The sequence below is a fragment of the Mus musculus genome, chromosome 12 (genome assembly GCF_000001635.26).
Source record: "Mus musculus strain C57BL/6J chromosome 12, GRCm38.p6 C57BL/6J".
NCBI classification, from domain to species: Eukaryota; Metazoa; Chordata; class Mammalia; order Rodentia; family Muridae; genus Mus; species Mus musculus.
Genome location: NC_000078.6, coordinates 59,160,892 through 59,177,525, shown reverse-complemented (window position 1 = coordinate 59,177,525; position 16,634 = coordinate 59,160,892). Strand labels below are relative to the sequence as shown.

The following is a 16,634-nucleotide window of genomic DNA, read 5'->3' as shown; positions in this document are numbered from 1 at the left end:
TATATATATCTTCCTCGTCTTTGTCTTCGTCTTCTTCTTCTTTTTTTTTTTTTTTTTTGGTTTGTAACTACAAACCTTCAGGGCTGAGCATCATAAATCTAAAATTTGCAATATAAGATGCTTCAAAATTCACTTTTTAAGTACACCCAAAGAGTACTCAGAGAAATGGTGAGCTCTCTGAGATTTCTGTACTTTCAGAGTTGGGATGGCCACTCACACTACACTGCTTGTTAAGAGTTGGGACAGCCACCTGCACTGACTGCATGCCAGACTTGGGATGGCCACCTGCATTACACTGTGTACCAGAGTTGGGATGGCCACTGTGGTGATTTGAATATGTTTGGCCCAGGGAGTGACACTATTAGGAGGTGTGGCCTTATTGGAGTAGGTGTGGCCTTGTGGGAGGAAGTATGTCACTCATTGTAGGGGTGGCCTTTCAGGCCCTCTTCCTAGCTGCTTAGAAGATAGTCTTCTCCTAGTTGCCTTTGGAACAAGATGTAGAACTCTCAGCTCCTCTTGTACCATGCCTGAATGGATGCTGCCATGCTTCCTGCCTTGATAATAGACCGAACCTCTGAACCTATAAGCCAGCCCCAATTAAATGCTGTCCTTTTTAAGAGTTGTTTTGGTCATAGTATCTCTTCACAAAAATGGAAACTCTAACCAAGACAGCCTCCTGCACTACACTGCAGTCAGAGTTGGGATGGTCACCTGCACTACACTGTGCAAGAGAAAAAGAGAATGAGGTGCTATAGAGTTTTGTTTTTGTTTGCTTTTTGAAGCAGAATCTTACTATGCAGCTTTGAATAGCCTGGAAAGTACTATGTACACCAGGCTGGCCTCAGACTAACAGAGATCCGCCTGCTTCTGCCTCCCAACTGCTGGGATTAAAATCTGGTCAAATATTCTCTCTCCAGTTTAAAAAAAAAAAAAGCATATCTCTGATAAGTGCAAGGAATGCCTGTATTTGCCAAATGACTATTTGTAGACTTTAAAGGTAAGTTGAGATGAAAATATAAAGGAAGGAAGGAATTTAAGAGTAGTAAAAATGTTTAAACAAATATACCTCTTCCTCCTCCCCCTGGAAGCAAAGGTGAGAGTCTTAGTGGACCCTCCAACAAAGTTGGAGGAGAGAGAAAAGCTCTCGTTTCAGATGGAGGTCGGCCCAATGGTGAGGGACCATATGGGGAGTGCTCTGGAATAAGTAAAACAGCAGATATAAATGCATATCCAGTTAGCTGTACCGAAACATTAGAAACCCATTCAGCAACTGTCCTCAGGTTACCCTACTGTCAGCTTAAGTCTAATCTGTGCCCTGAACACTACACAGGATTAAATAAAATAGGGAGCCTGGTGCTTTTAAAGCTTTTCAACAAATTAGGTATTAGTCAATTAAAAACATTAGATTGTATATATGAATACGCAGAATTTGAATTCTGCCACCTTTATACTTATATATACAGCTAAATAGTATTCTAGTGTTTTCAAAGGTTTTGTTTTATTTTTAACTTTGCACATACGTGTCTGTCTATGTGTGGGTATGTACATGTAAGTAGAAATAGTCTACAAGGCCAGAGGCAGTGGATCCCTGGAGCACAAGTGAACAGGGACCATGAGCCAGTTGAGGAGGGTGCTGGGAAACGAACGCAAGTCCTCTGGAAGAGCAGTACATGCTCTTAACAGCTGAGTCATCTCTTCAGCCCTGAGGGAGTTATGATTTGCAAAACGTGAAGGTATTTCTGTCTGTGTTGAATGTCATGATTTTTATCTGTGCAATGCTGAAGGCAAGCTACAAGCTCCCAGAGCAATATGTGGTTAAAGAAATGCACTTTTCAGAACACATGGTACATAAAAACCAACCAACAGACAAGTCCCAAAGAAAACAAAAACATTAGCTTATTGTAAGTAACACCACAGGCTAAACACGGATGCTAGCGGTGCTGAGGAGTTACAGAAAGATTTAGGGAACATCAAGTTGGTGTGCTTTGTTTGTTTTGTTTTTCTGTTTTGTTTTTTAAGACAGTCTCATTATGTGGCACTAGAACTGGATATGTAGACCAGATTGGCCTCAGCCTCAGAGATTAGCTGGTCCTTTCCTCAGAGTACTAGTATTAAAGGAGTCTGCCACTACAGCCAGATGGCTGGGGATTCTGATACTCCTTCCCAATATTTCAAATGGGAAGAGCTATAATGTGCAAGTGCAAGACTTATGTCAGAGCCAGACAGGCCATGTTCAACCAGGAAACACTTTAGTAAAAGTCAGAATTTGAAAGTAAATACATAAAATACTCCAAAGAATCAGAGTCGCTTTTGTATCCCTATAAATAAAAGACTCAGTTACATGCCATCACGCATGCAGTAAGTTTCTCTGTATTTCAGATGACCAAGAGCTTAATCACTGCCAACTTGTGGTTACGCTTCTAATGGTCACAAAACAGCAACAAAAAATGAACGTAAACATCAAGAAACCCACACTTCAAACACAGTAAGTCTTATAAAGTGCACCTGTCACCCAAATCGTTCATAGAAAGATCCCAGCACGGTTTACCTCTCCTCAGACACCTACCCTGGGTTGCACTAAAATCCCTTGTAGACTTGTCCCACTCCAAACTTTCCTACTACTTAAAATCTACACTAATCTGATATTTTAGCATGTAAGACATAGTTACATTTTAATGAAAGTTGACTCTCAAAATTTGATGACTTCCAAGGTTATTAAAAGTAGATTCCACCTATAAAGATTTCTTTTCATAACTACAGGAGCTTAATTCCACTTCAACTGTGCAAATGTTTAACTCAATAATAAACGGGCTGAGATACCAACTGCATCTTTAAAGGGCTAACCCTCCCTGGGATAATTACAGTAATGACACTTTAGCCTAAGGTTGCCCTGCCTTTTAAGTTACTACCTCAGGCATTTCTTGAAGAGCTATGCTAATTCTCACTTTAATCAAGCACATTTCCAAGTATTATTAATATGTAAACAGTCAAAATGCTATTCCACTTAAGTATTTCTCATTCATTGTCTCAAAAATTAGCTACTGGTAATTTTTATTAAGAGCACTGGGCTTTTCAAGGAGTTGACAACACTAAATATCTGTCCTGAGATCTACTGAAAAGGGGAGGTACCAATCATTTTCATTATTGTTAGCAAAACAAAACCCAGAAACTTAAGATTTAATGAAATAGTTTCAAATAGAAAGCTGGCTACAAATTACAAAGTACTGTTAACTGAAAATGTTAACTTACACTAATGTACACTATATATGCTATATATATATATATTAAAGATATATAATATGTATTTCAAACAAGGGGTTTAAAAAAAAAAGACTACCTCTGCCAAATGCTGTGTTTGGAACATCAAGTGCATAAGGATCTTTTTCTAAAAGTTCAAATTTAAACTCTGTTTCAGTTAATCTGCAAATAAAGAACAAACATCTCTAGTTACTCATCCAAAAGAAACACATTTTAACCAAAGGCCTCTTCCAAACCAGCTGCTCTCACAAACTCAACATCTGCAGAGAGAGAGGGCCTCACGTGCTCTGCCCAGATGCCTGCCACAACCGCACACTGACTTGGGGTGACTGGCTTCTTGTCGGAGCACTGACCTTTGGAACTATTGGCTCTTTAAAATTAGACTGGTAGCGATAGCTCAAAGAGTCTACATTCTAAAGTAGGAGAACCATTCAAGATGAACCAATGCAAATATATCATTTTATAACAAAGGAAACTGAGGCGGGGAGTTTAACTGACCCATTGTAAATGAAAAGGCCACACTGCAGCACAGAACCCCGCCCCTGAGTTACCTATACTGCCCTTGGGAAATTGGAAATCCCATTAAGTGACTCTACTACTTTATTTCTAAACTTTGTATCTTTAAATGTCATATTTTTAAACAAATGTTATTAGTACCTGAACCTTACACCTAGAATAATACAACTGTCTGACTTTAATTTCTGAGTTACAAGCCAGCAGGTGCTAGTTTTTACTGATGCTGTAAGTACAGTTGGCAGGCCAGCCCAACACTCACTGCTGCCAGCCTGAGAAGAGCATTTACCTGTCCCTTTTATTCTTTCTTTCACTGTTCCTTCTGTACAACATTGACTCCCAACAACAGCAACCCGCGGGCTGAGACAATAAGCACTTTATCCTCCCACAGTGAAGAACAAGAAGTTCTAAGCTTCACTGTGCGGGAGAGACACACCCTCTCTTTCACACACTCTCTTTTCTGTCCACTCATACTGGTTTAATTTTTTTTATCAGATATTTCCTTTACTTACATTTTAAACATTATCTCCTTTCTCGGTCGCTCCCACCTCCAAAAACCTCTTATTCCATCCCCTCCTCCCCCTGCTTCTGTGAGGGTGCTCCCCCACCCACCCCTGCCTCCTTGCCCTGGCATTCCCCTATACTGGGGCATCAAGCCTTCACAGGACCAAGGGCCTCTCCTCCCGACAAGGCCCGCCTCTGCTACATGTGGGCTGGAGCCAGGGTTTCCTCCGTGTACTCTTTGGTTGGTGGTTTAGGCCCTGGGAGCTCTTTAATTTTTTTTTTTTTTCAAGACAGGGTTTCTCTGTGTAGCCCTGGCTGTCCTGGACCTCACTCTGTAGACCAGGCTGGCCTGGAACTCAGAAATCCGCCTGCCTCTGCCTCCCAAGTGCTGGGATTAAAGGCGTGCGCCACCACCGCCCAGCAATTTAAGTTACACTTTTTACAGTGTAACTTGTAAAAGCTTCTTTAAAGTGCCACTGTAGTAGCCTAAAAAAGCATTTCAAACAAACAAAAAATAAATAAAACTTTTCACCTAGTAAAACTAGATATTTCATAAGAGATTCTGTGGGAACTACAATTTTTTATTTATTTTTATATAAATATTATATAATGAAGAAACTATTTCTAGCTTTTAAAGTATTCCCACAAAGACACTTACTTTTGTCTGTTGTGGGCATTTTCTTTTCTTAAATCATTGAGATTTCTTTCAAGAGTCCGAGCTGCCAGCTTGAAGAAAAATAATACACTTGAAATTTTATCTAAATAAACTTAAATCTAAGAGCAACAGAAATATCAGCATGATAGCATATAATATCATAACTGGAAATAGATATGAATCTGTATCTATTAAACTCAATGTAAAACATTTTAAATTTGGGGAAATAATTCAATAGAGGAATGAGTTTCATGCCAGTCAAAAGCATGAATCTGGACTCTAACAGGTACTTGTTAATGAATATTGCTGTCTAGATAAAAATCAGGGCCTAGAATTATTTGATGATGTACATATCCAATCATAAGAAGCATGCTGGCAGACAAGCTTAGGAAAGTCAATGGAAACACATGGTCATTATGTCCATAATTCTGGGAAACTACAAACACTTTCACAGAATGTCAACAGCGGTCATGTTTCTAATAACTAAATACAATCAATGTGTACCGCACATCTATTAAGTACAGAACAATGTACAAATACTATGTGTGTGTGTATATGTACGTGTGTGTGTGTTTGAGTGTGTGTGTGTGTGTGTGTGTGTGTGTGTGTGTGTGTGTGTGTGGTGTGTGTGTGTGTGGTGTGTGTGTGTGTTTGTTTTTCTGTGTTGGTAGTCTATTTATTAACAAAGGCTAAATATATGGTGTTCTACATACTTTTCAACCATTCTATGGACTCTACAGTTTAGCCACAGAATATATACAATATTAAATGGATCAAATGCAAAAAGTGGCTTACCATGCAAAGGTAGAAAAATAGCTAATAGTCTATAACCATCAACCACTCTACTTTCAATTTTGCTTTGACTTAAAACTGTAAAACATACATTAGAATTGACAGTAGCTAATGAACAAACTAAGCATTCACAGAAAACAAAGCTTAAATATATTTTAGTACTATCAACAAAGATTTTTATGTAAATTATTTTCCAATATGCAATCATAAAATCAATTTTGAACAAAAACGATTACACCAATAATGTTTCACCAATAACAACATTAGCCAGTAAAATGTAACAATTCACTGAACTGTTTTTAAATGTTATTTAGTTTTATAAGTGCACGTACTCTGGTTGATGTGACATAAGTGGAATTACTAGAATGATGATCCGTTTGCTGTGTGTGCATGCACATGAGTGGAGGTGTACCAAGGGAACAGAAGAGGGCATCGGATCTCCTGAAACTAACATTATGGGCACTTGTGAACCAGCTGACATGCTCTGAAAAACCAAATGTAGGTCAAGTCCTCAGAAGGGCAGCAGTGCTGAGCCATCTCTCCAAGCCCCAGGGTGCCATTAAAAGGAATTTATAATTTATGTGATTTTTATTACTAAGTGCATTCAGGAAGAAAACTACAAAGTGAAAGATAATCACTTCTCAGTGCATCCTGTGGTCTCTAATACTATTTTCATCACTGGTGAAATTAATGAAATTAATAAGAAGTGATCATTTTTAAAATACTGTCTGTAGTTTTCCTTAATCTAAAATGACTAGTATATTTTCTAAAAGGAATTTGACAAATTGCTTTAGGAGGACTTAAAACTTACCCAATTATCATGTGCTTTTTTTTCATGAGAAATAACCTAAAAAATAAAGTTATTAAAAAAATTTAAACAAATAAAAAAACATTCATTCCCACACTAAAATTTAGTGCACAAGCTATAAACTCAAGCTTCCCCAACAACGCTGGAGAAGCAGTTCAAGTATCTGAAAATCCACTTACGTGCATACACACCTACTCTACGGAACTCTTAAACAAGTTAGCCGCAATATATATACAATATTAAATGGATCAAATGCAAAAAGTGGCTTACCATGCAAAGGTAGAAAAATAGCTAATAGTCTATAACCATCAACCACTTACAAGTAAAAGAAATTCTACTTTCAATTTTGCTTTGACTTAAAACTGTGAAGCATACATTAGAATTAAAACTGAATATACGTTTTTGTAATGCCAACAAACCACATGTGATAACTTGAGTTCCCAAGGAGCAGATAAGGAGTCCTGTATGCAGCTGCAAAGGCGACAGACATTTATTTGTACTATATAACCCTCATTCCCAAAGGTTTGTAATTTTGATTTTAAATCTTTAGCTCCCTGGAACTGTATCACAGGCTCCTCAACTCCTCAGGAGGAAGAGAAGCTGTAGTCCCGCATCAGTTCTAGAGAGTCAAACTTTTCATTGTGTACAATGAAGCTGAAGTCACACACATAACATACCTGCCCCTGGTAAGAATGAATTGTTCTCTCCAGCTCTTCTTCAAGATCCTTGGCACGCTGCCTATAATGAACAAGCAATTACTCCACTATGGTAACAATCCAATAAGGAACGAGAGCACATGACTACAAAAGTATAAATGGGGTGGTAGTAGGGGGGAGGCCGGCCTCAAACTCAGATTCAATTGCTTCTGCCTCCTGAGTGCTAGGATCAAAGGCACACACCACCACCAAAGCAGGTTTCCTGCCTTAGTTTTTAACCTCAAGTAAGCCGTATGAGTACCACTGCTTGGGTGTGGTTAAAACAAAGTCACACAAGATTTATACAACAAACAAGGTCTCACCTGGCCTTGAGTAAATTTATAATTTCCTCCCTTTCCACCCCAAGTGCTGGAGCCACAGGCACATGCCACCATCCTGGCCCTCAGGTTTTCATTCATTTTCAGGAGATAAAATCCTGAGAGGTTAACTCAGGTGCGAACTATTTCTCTGTTAGACAAAATGCAAACTGACTCTTCCTGGCGTAAAGAGAAGTCCTACTATGATTCAGAGAGCCGCTTTGCTTGCCTCTTTCTGACAGACATCCTATTTCCTTAGATCCACTGAAGACTGAACCGAAAACTACAGCTAAGCACTGGCTCGAATGCCACGCGTGCCCGGCTTGTTTCATGGCATGCTTACTGAATATTACTGTGTACACTCTTCTCATTTGAGCAAAGCCATCTGAGCTTGAACTAACTGCTCTCTCCGTTTTCCTTCTGCAAGACAGGGTCTCATGTAGGCCAAGCTAGCTTCAAACTCACTATTTAGCCAAGGTTGGCCTTGATCTTGTGATCATTCTGTCCCACCTCCCAGGTGCTGGGACTGCAGAGCAGGATAATGCGCATATACCACCACAGTGGCATTAATAACTATTTACAAACTTCCTGACATTCACATAAAATGTCTATGTTCAATGTGAGTCTTAAGCATCAAATCCCTGAAAAGAAAAATTTCCCTTCTATTTTCTGAATATCTGCAAAATACAAATAAATCTCAATGAAAAGTAATGAAAATATATATATAAGCCATTTCGCTGCTGCTGCTGGTGCATGCATGTAGTACCAGCACTTGGGAGGCAGAGAAAGGTCAATCTCTGAGGTCGAGGCCAGCCTGGTCTATATAATGAATTCCAGGACAGGCAGGGCTATACAGAGAAATCCTGTCTCAAACACACACACACACACCATCATTTTAGTTACTGTTTCCTGCTACTGAGTTTCCCAACAAGAATGTGTGCTTCATACCTGCAGGTCTCCAGCTCCTCGGTCGCATGGCTGATTTTCTCATCTACTTTGGAAAGTTTTTCTTCTTTCTCTAATCGGTAATTTTCTTCTACTGTTAATTTCCTTAAAACAAAGAGTACAACCAAAAGTTATCAAATGAGATGAGGAAAGACACTTCATATTCATCAAAGAAAAAAATCCACCAAGAGGAAGGTCCAATTCTGAACATCTATGCCCTAAATGCAAGGGCCCCCAATTTGTAATAGACATTATTCCAAAGCACAAAACACACACTGAACCTCACACATTAACAGTAGGAGATTTCAACACCCCATTCTCACCAATAGACAGGTCATCAAAACAGAAACAGAGACACAGTGGAATTAACAGAAGTGATGAACCAAATGGATTTAACAGATATCTACAGAACATTTAACCCCAGAACAAGAGAATATGCCTTCTTCTCAGACCTCATGGAACCTTCCCCCAAAATTGACCATATAATCAGACATAAAACAAACCTCAACAGATACAAGGAGACTGAAATAATCCCATGCACCCTATCAGATCACTACAGACTAAGGCTGGGCCTCAGTGACATCAAAACAAAACAAAAACAAAAAAAACAAAAAAAACCAGAAAGACTACTTACTCATAGAAAGTAAATAACTCTCTACTCAATGGTAATTTGTTCAGAGAAGTAAAGAAAGAATTCAAAGACTTTATAAAATTCAATGAAAATGAAGATACAACATACCCAAACTTATGGAACACAATGAAAGCAGTGTTAAGAAAATTCATAGCACTAAGTACCTTCATAAAGAAACGGGAGAGATCCCATACAAGCAACAGCACACCTGAGAGCTCTACAACACAAAGAAGCAAACACACCCACGAGGAATAGACAGCCAGAATCTTCAAACTCAAGGCTGAAATCAACTAGTTAGAAACAAAGAGATGATACAACGAATAAACAAAACCAAGAGCTGATGATTTGAAAGAATCAAGAAGATAGATAAACCCTTAGCCTAATTAAGTAAAGGGCACAGGGACAATATCCAAATTAACAAAATCAGAAATGAAACGGGAGACCTCACAACAGAAACTGAGGAAATCCAAAAAGTCATGCGATCCCACGACTGAAGCCTGTGCTCAGCAGCACTGGAGCATCAGAGGAGATGGGGGACTTCACCTAAAATGGGAAGAGAATGGATGGAAGAGAATGGGATGGAGCATCAGAGGAGGTGGGGGACTTCACCTAGGATGGGAAGAAGAGAAACTATGGGAAGGGAGAGTGGAGGGAGGGCAAGACTGGAATGGAAATGAATAAAATAATTTTAAAACAAACAAAAAACAAGATACATCCCACAAAGCAGTTGCCATACACTACTGCAAAGGTCACATGCAAAAGGACCTGTGTATTTCTGACATAAAATTTAGCATTATAAACCCAAGATCATATTTTGCTCATTACGGTGCTAATACTATTAACAGTATCGAGTTTTATCCCATATAAATATTAATAAAAACTTATGAGTGTACCACCTATCAAGATTTTCTGTAATAAAGGATTCTGTTTGTTAATAAGAAGCTAACACTGGGCTGGAGAAATGGGTCAGAGGTTAAGAGCAGTGACTGCTTTTCCAGAGGTCCTGAGTTCAATTCCCAGCAACAACATGGTAGCTCACAACCATCTGTAATGAGATCTGATGCCCTCTTCTGGTGTGTCTGAAGACAGCTAGAGTGTACTCATATAAATAAAATAATAAATCTTAAAAAAAAAAAAAAGAAGAAGAAGCTAACAACTAATAAGCTGTGGCTTTTTGTTTTTTATTTTTGCTGTTGTTTGTTTTTTAAGACAGGGTCTCACAATGTAACCCTGGCTGGCCTGGAACTGTGTCACTGTGTAGACCACGCTAGCTTCTTAATTCACAAAGACAGGTCTGTCTCTGCTTCCTGGGGGTGAGGATTAAAGGTCTACCCAGTAACAGCAGCCCCCATATTTTTAATTGGTAGTAAAAAGGAAGGATTTGGTTCCAGGCCTTATAATTATGCTAATAGAATAAAGAACACCAACATAGAAGGGACTATTTTTCCTGTGACACAAAAAGGAAAATGCAGTACAAAGAACCTAATATAGTCATATTCTATGTATATATCAACAGATCTCTGAGAAATGCACCAAGAAGCCATTGCCTTGCTCTGTGGACCTCAGAGTGTACTTATACAACCCAAGATGGCTAACAATCAGTGGATGGCAGTGTCGTAAAAGGCTCATCCTATCTATAATTCATAGCTGACCAACATGTCATTATGCGTCACATGACCACCACTGGGTGCAGGCCTTGGGAGCATATAGCCTCTCTTGCAGTACTTGCAGTATTCTCTGTCCTCTTCAAGCTTAGGGTGTGACCTCTCAGCTTCCACGTTCCCTCACCACTACAGGCTCTCCCTTCTACCAGCTGCCTTAATCACAGTATTCTCGTTTGCTGTGTTTTGTTTAGTGTTTTCAGTCATAGTGTTTTTTCACAGCAACAGAAAAGTAACTAGTACAGCCTTAAAGTTAAAAATGGCATCGTCAAAGTAATTCCCATTGGTGGAACTTTAATGAATCACAGATTTAGAGCCAGGCAGTGGTGGCGCACACCTTTAATGCCAGCACTTGGGAGGCAGAGGCAGGTGGATTTCTGAGTTTGAGGCTAGCCTGGTCTACAAAGTGAGTTCCAGGACAGCCAGGGCTACACAGAGAAACCCTGTCTTGAAAAACCAAAAAAAAAAAAAAGAATTACGGATTTAAAGCAGTGCACCAACTCCTAGGTTCTAATATTTCACTTCTTTCTGACATTAACTTTAAAAGTACACATGAAAGTCATGAAAAACATCAAGAAAATACATTTGTAAAATCACATCAGAACTGATGTATCCCAAAAAGCAATTGCCATACACTACTGCAAATGTCACATGCAAAAAGGGCCTGTGTATTTAAACCTGAATCTAAAAAAAGAAATCTAGAAAATTATTGAGCCAATATTATATCCTATACAGGCAAGAATCAAATCTAGTATTTTAAGAGTTCTACCAACGTCCTCTCTCCGACCTTGATGAACCAGTGGTGTAATTCAATTTGAGTAGTGAGTATCTTCAGAAAAGAATATATAATATTTGGGGATACAGAAGTTGTGCTAGTTAGTTTTTTGTTAACTTCTCACAAACTGTAGACATTTGGGAAAAGGAATCTCAATTGAGAAAATACTTCCACAAGACTAAGCTGTAGCCAAGCCTGGGGGGCATTTGCTTGACCAATGATTGATGGGTCCATGTGAATTGAGTGTAGTTCAGGGGTTGGAAGTGAATGGGAGTAACCAACAATCCAGCAGTCATCTCTCAATACAGCATTAATATTCTCTACTACTTTTCAAATACATAGCGTGGATTTTTGTTACCTGAGCTCATTCTATTCTAAGTGACCATAAATTGTTAATTAGCAAATACTGGGGCCACCTTTCCTGGGGATAATGCTAGCTTACTGTTCTGTTAACCTCTCTTCACAAAACTTACCAACTAGACAACGCACACTTTGTTTTACATACAGATACTTTATTTAAAACTTGCCAGGGGTGAGAGAGATAGCTCAGTGCTTAAGAACACTCACTGCTCTTGTGTAAGCCCAGGTTGTTCCCAGCACCCACATATCGGCTCACAAACATCTGTAACTATAGCTTCAAGGGACCCAATGCCAATGTCTGCCCTTGGAGGACACTAGGCACACATGTGCCACATAGACAAACACGTAGGAACTCACACATACACAGAAAATAGAAATAAATATTAATGGGCTAGATAGATAGCTCAGCAAGTTAAGAAAGAGCCCACACTATTCTTGCAGAGGACGTGAGTTTAGTTTCCAAACCCACATCTAGTGGCTCATAACTGTGTGTATCTATAGTTCCAGGGGGAATCCAACCCTTCTGGCCTCTGCAGACACTAGCACTCATGTGCACAGACCCACACACATCTGCAAAATTTAAAATAATGCACTCTAAAAAAACTACTACAGTGGTGGCAAGCGTCTATAATCTAGGCACTCGGGAGTGAAAGCGGGAAGATCAGCAGTTGAATGTCATCATCAACTACACCAATGTCAAGCCAGCATGTCATCACCTGAAAGCCTCACAAAATAAAAGGTTTTATATTATGCTGTCGATTTCCTGACATTAAACTCACAGACAACAGCACTGTAAGTTATGCCCAAACAAAATTTATCTGATACACGGTATTTCCTGCACAAAATCCATCGTGGCCTTCTTATCATCAGGAACACTCAACAGCATGTGCCTGGGTCTGTATGAACAGTTAAGTCACCACATAAATGGCTCTCAAAGGCTGTGGCGCTCAGCAACTGCAAGGGTACTTCTTTACAGACTGAGAAGTGAAAGAAGTCGCTCCTCAGCTGGGAGACTGGAATCCTTTATAACTCTCAGCATATTCATCAAAGGCCACGAAAGCTCTGTAGGAACAGGCTTTTTAAGGTTACAAACAAATTTTATCAACAGACCAACTTTACATCGAGAACGTATGAAGGATAAGGAATCCTAACTCTCATTAACTTCCTAAAGAAAATGAAAGTCTGCTAGGTTTCCTAATGAGAAATCTAGGCTATAATTTGTACTTGAAAATCTGCAGTCTCCAGATCAGTACCTCAAGGGTCTTCTCTACCTCCACCTGGGCATCATTATGCATAAGTACAGCCTGGCATCAATAGGTAAGCGCACTGAGGATACACATCTATATGTTCAACAAATACTGACAGGAGACCTACCATTTTCCTCCCAGTTTAGGCACTGGGAATATATATAAAAATATGGTATTTCTCACAGTTGAAATTTATTAGCAGGTGGTGGACACACTTGATGTTCAGGTATTTCTTTAGTTAGGGCAGCCAAGGAAGCGTTTTAAGGTAACAGCTGAACTGAGACCCAAATAAAGCAAAGGATCAAACCATACAAACACAGATGGAGAACACCAACCACTGAAAGCAAAAGCAGCATGCACAAAAGACACAGCTGTGCTTGACACACCAAAACTCAAGAAAGCCAGTGTCCACAGAGAGCAACAAAGAAGAGAAACAGAATAAGCTGCAGAGACAGCTAGAAGGCAAGTTACAGCAGGCAGTGATAGACAAGATGAAGTTTTGCATTCAATCTATTTAAATGTACTTAGGGGGATCTAAGAAGGACAAGGTATGGAACCATAATTCATGTTTTCAGTTATTCTGTGATCGCAGAGAAAAGAAAGCACAGGAAGTTAAGGTGTAAAGATAACATTCATGAGGCCACTGTGACACCAACTACTGCCAATGGTGCTTTAACCAGAGCAGTGGCAGAGGGGAATTGCCACCATGCTAAGGATAAAAAGGCTAACAAGATGAATATGGCATACAAAGGCAGCATGTTAGACACCTGAGCAGCTACCTTGAACACAAGGCAAATGACACTGTCATTTATTAACTAGGACAAGGAACACTGAGCAAGACTAATTGCACAGGAGCAAGGAATCAGTTTTACACGCATCAGGCAGTTCCATCCAAAGAGATCACTCGCATTCCAAGCCCATTTACCAGTGTTAGTTTAAGGCAATAATCTGAAAACTGTGTACTAGACATTAAGGAAGATTCTGTGATAGCTTGGAAATTCAAACATCACTTACACTTTCTTCCATGAAGAAAAATTGGTTTCAAGATCAAGTAATTTTCTTAAAAGTGAATAGTGCAATATAGCTGATAACTTCCAATAATCATAGCGTAAATGCCATGAATATATAACACTTACTTTAGAGCAGCAGTTTTAAGCATGTGAATTAGGAGCCCTTTGGGGGTGCACCTCAGAGATTTACATTACAATTCATAGCAGTAGCAAACTTACAGTTGTAAAGTAGGAACAGAATAACTGGATGGTTGGGGTCAGCACACCGTGGGAACTCTATAAAGGCCACAGCCCTGGGAAGGCTGAGAATCACTACTTATAGCCATTTCACTTACCTGTGAAGTTTCATTTCATTTTCTTGGTACAGCTCGGTTATCACTTTCAGTTTCTGCTGAAGTTTCTGGCTCTCACTTTCAAACTCTGTCTTTTCTGACTGCAAAGATGCTTGTTTAGACTCAAGACTTTTGATATGCTCTAAAGAAATTATTGAAAAGTCATAAGGGAACAAAACTAAGGAAATTTCATAAAAATAAAACCTTATTAAAAATAGACAAGATCAGACATTGCCCTGGGTGATATGGCTGTAGACAATCACTTAAAACAAAACAACAACCCAAACGTCCTCCAGCAACAATGGAAAACCTGTAGGATGCTTTCTTTGCCGAATTGCTTTTCACTATCTAACTGAGATGCTGCACACACTATTTTAAAGACTTAATACTATTAGTATGAAGATCACCACAATCTTCAGCATTCTAATTCTGGCATTTGATTCTCAGTCTGAGTTAGTAGCTCCTGAAGGAAGGCTATGAGGACGAGAGTTTCAAAGGCAAGCATTTCCACTCAGCATTCCCTGTTTCATGTGCTATCTGTTCTAACTAATGAAACAGCACCTCAGTTACACTCGAGCTCAGGCTGGTGGAGACAGCTGAGTGGCAGAGCACGTGCCTAGAATGCACAAAGCCGTGGTGTGCATAAATACCCAGCCCTACTATTTAAGGCAAAATTTTACATATGCTGTAATTCAAGCTAGCTGATAACAAATGCTCATTTCCAGTTTCATGAGAGACCATGTCTCAAACGAGATGGAGACGGGAAAGAATAACAATGACTTTTAACTTTATTTCAACAGCTAAGCTACCTTAAAGAGTGACCATGAGGACATGGCAGAGAGCCACATGGGCCTGAGGACCAGAGTTTTGGTCCCCGGTACCCACAGGAAAGCAGGGTAGCAAAGCAAGCCTGTAAGCCTTATTACTATTACTGCGCTAGGAGGCAGAGCAGGACCCCTGGGGCTCACTGGTCGGCTGTTCTAGACAAATTAGCAAGTTTCAGGATTGGAGGAGACCCTTTCTTCAACAAACAAGGAGAGCAGCCAAAGAAAACACTGTGCATCAATCTTTGTCCTACACACACACACACACAAATACAGACATATAAGAACACACGCAAAAATGAAAAGGCCAAAGTAACTATATATTCCATATAAACCAGCACACCACTACGTTTTTGATATAATTACTTCAGCTCTGAACATCTCTCATATTAAGGGACCACGATGAGAACCTCAGTTCTAATCTCTTCTAAGATCATTTTCCAAAACATGTGTGAATGTATTAGGTTTAAAACTGTAACAACCATGGAAAAGCTTAATAATTAAATGTAATGGTATGTAGTTTTTCTAAAACACCAGTTAATTAAACATACATACCAAAAAAACAGTTTATGTAAATACACAGATAGTAAATGGTACATGTACAGGAAACATCTATACCAGAAAAAAACATATGTCCATCTATGCTGTCAGCCAATTCGAAAAACAGTCACTTAGGAAAGAAATCCATGTTGTATATTCTCTCTTCTATAAATGAGTCACACAATACCAAAGAAATCTTACCCAAAAACACAAATTCTTTTACTTTTATCTACTGTAGTTCATTTGTCTCATACTTTATTTTTCTTAAAAAATTTTTTAAACTTAGTGCAGTGGTGAGGGGTAGAGGGACATGCCTACATGGTCAAGGAGTCAAAGGTCAGAAGTCAACTAGCAAGGGTCAGGGGTCAGTTCTCTCCTTCCACTGGGAACTGACCTCAGGTCGTCAGGCTCAGCAGAGAGGACTTTACCCTTTGAGCTGTCTCCCCATCCCTCATATTTTCTTTTATGAGGGTACTGTACAGGCTAAGCATGGTACTCATGAGCCTATATATACCCTATCATATGGGAAGTTCAGAGAGCAGCGTCAGGACTCCAAGACAGCCTGGGGTTACATAAAAACAACAACTCCAAAAGAAAGACTGTTGTAAATTATTTCAGTGAGGCAGAGACTAGGGGGAGAGATGACTAGAAGGAAATGTTCGTATGCAACAAAAACCAATTAGTGCAAGTCTTTATGCTTACAGAGCTCTGCTTTTCCAGAAACAAATGAAAACTCCTGCTCAGTGGAAACAAGGAAGAAATAGCCC

The 16,634-nt window shown here is 39.4% G+C and overlaps 1 protein-coding gene across 24 annotated transcripts in view; it reads right to left on the bottom strand.

Moving 5' to 3' along the window:
* Mia2 (MIA SH3 domain ER export factor 2) overlaps window positions 1-16,634 on the bottom strand; it is a 94,639-nt gene that overhangs the window by 12,695 nt on the left and 65,310 nt on the right. For 16 of the 24 annotated variants that reach the window (XM_030246782.1, XM_030246783.1, XM_030246784.1 and 13 more), the window contains 7 exons: window positions 14,507-14,645; window positions 8,491-8,592; window positions 7,208-7,268; window positions 6,534-6,569; window positions 4,934-5,001; window positions 3,338-3,420; window positions 1,067-1,195 (listed from right to left, as the gene is read on the bottom strand). In XM_030246782.1, coding sequence (XP_030102642.1) covers window positions 1,067-1,195; window positions 3,338-3,420; window positions 4,934-5,001; window positions 6,534-6,569; window positions 7,208-7,268; window positions 8,491-8,592; window positions 14,507-14,645 — 618 coding nt within the window. The remainder of the gene's footprint in view (window positions 1-1,066; window positions 1,196-3,337; window positions 3,421-4,933; window positions 5,002-6,533; window positions 6,570-7,207; window positions 7,269-8,490; window positions 8,593-14,506; window positions 14,646-16,634) is intronic. The other 8 variants (XM_030246785.1, XM_030246786.1, XM_030246787.1 and 5 more) reach the window with 1 other exon arrangement.